At 41.4% G+C, this 1064-nt stretch overlaps 1 protein-coding gene across 1 annotated transcript in view; it reads right to left on the reverse strand.

Annotated features, from left to right (window-relative positions):
* Positions 1-12: 12 nt before the first annotated feature.
* LOC108491321 (nucleosome-remodeling factor subunit BPTF-like) overlaps positions 13-1064 on the reverse strand; it is a 40424-nt gene continuing 39372 nt past the window's right edge. The window contains exon 4 of the mRNA XM_029568411.1: positions 13-337. Coding sequence (XP_029424271.1) covers positions 261-337 — 77 coding nt within the window. The 3' untranslated portion in view covers positions 13-260. The remainder of the gene's footprint in view (positions 338-1064) is intronic.

Here is a 1064-nt window from a genome sequence, read left to right on the forward strand (position 1 = left end):
TTCATCTGCTGGCACTCGGGGACACTAACGTCTGTGTCCGGCTGTCCTCTTTGGCTTCACTGGTAGCAAGGATGGGCAACGTATTGCTCTGAAGTGCAGACATAGGACATTTTCATCTTCACCACTGTCTGAATCTGGTGTTGTAACTTCACTCTCTTGGAGCCTCAGGATCTCACAAACTGCTTCTGGTAATTCCTTCCATTTTACCATCTTTAGGGAAATTGCTTCTGCTTCGCGTAGTACATCTTCCACATCAATTTTCATGGACAATTCATTGATATGCTTAAGTATTTCACTGAAGGCATAATGTTTGTTCTGTTTTTTGTTTGAAGAGAACCTTTAAAAAAAAAAAACAGGTTTCAGGTTTAAGTAACTTGAGACAGGATCTCCCTGCAGCCCCAGCTATCCTTGAACTCACAGAGATCTGCCTGCCTCTGCCTCCCCAGTGCTGGGATTAAAGGCGTGTGTCACCATATCCGGCAGGATGTTTTTTTTTAAAGAATTTATTCTTATGAGTGTACTGCCTGAATGTATATATGTGGACTCATGTCGGGCAGTGCCCATGGTCAGAAGAGGTTGTTAGATCCCCCCAGTAGAGGTCAGAAGAGATTGCTGGATCCCCTGGAACTAGAGTTACGTATAGTTGTTAGCCACCATGTACTTGCTAGGAACCGAACCCAGGTCCTCTGTAAGAGTAGCCAGTGCTCTTAGCTGCTGAGCCATCTCTCCAGTCCCCAGGATATTCTTGAGGTTGAAAAGACTTAGAACAGATTTTATTCTAGAGAATAACTTCTTGAGTTCTTTCAGTGTGGATGGAGTAGGCCTCTGTGCATGTTGAGAGGGTATTAGCAAACATCAGAAGATATTTGTATTCTGACAAAGAACAATTTGAATAAAATCTGCCAATCTTTTAAAAAAATTTTTAAATTTATTTTTATATTTTTTGAGACAGAGTCTCACTCCTTGCTTGCCTGAAACTCATGGAGATCTACCTGCCTCTGCCTCCCAAGTGCTGGGATTTCACCACACTAGGCTTTTATTATTATTATTATTATTATTATTAT

The sequence above is a fragment of the Nannospalax galili genome, unplaced genomic scaffold, assembly GCF_000622305.1.
Source record: "Nannospalax galili isolate Female #2095 unplaced genomic scaffold, S.galili_v1.0 scaffold781, whole genome shotgun sequence".
NCBI lineage: Eukaryota > Metazoa > Chordata > Mammalia > Rodentia > Spalacidae > Nannospalax > Nannospalax galili.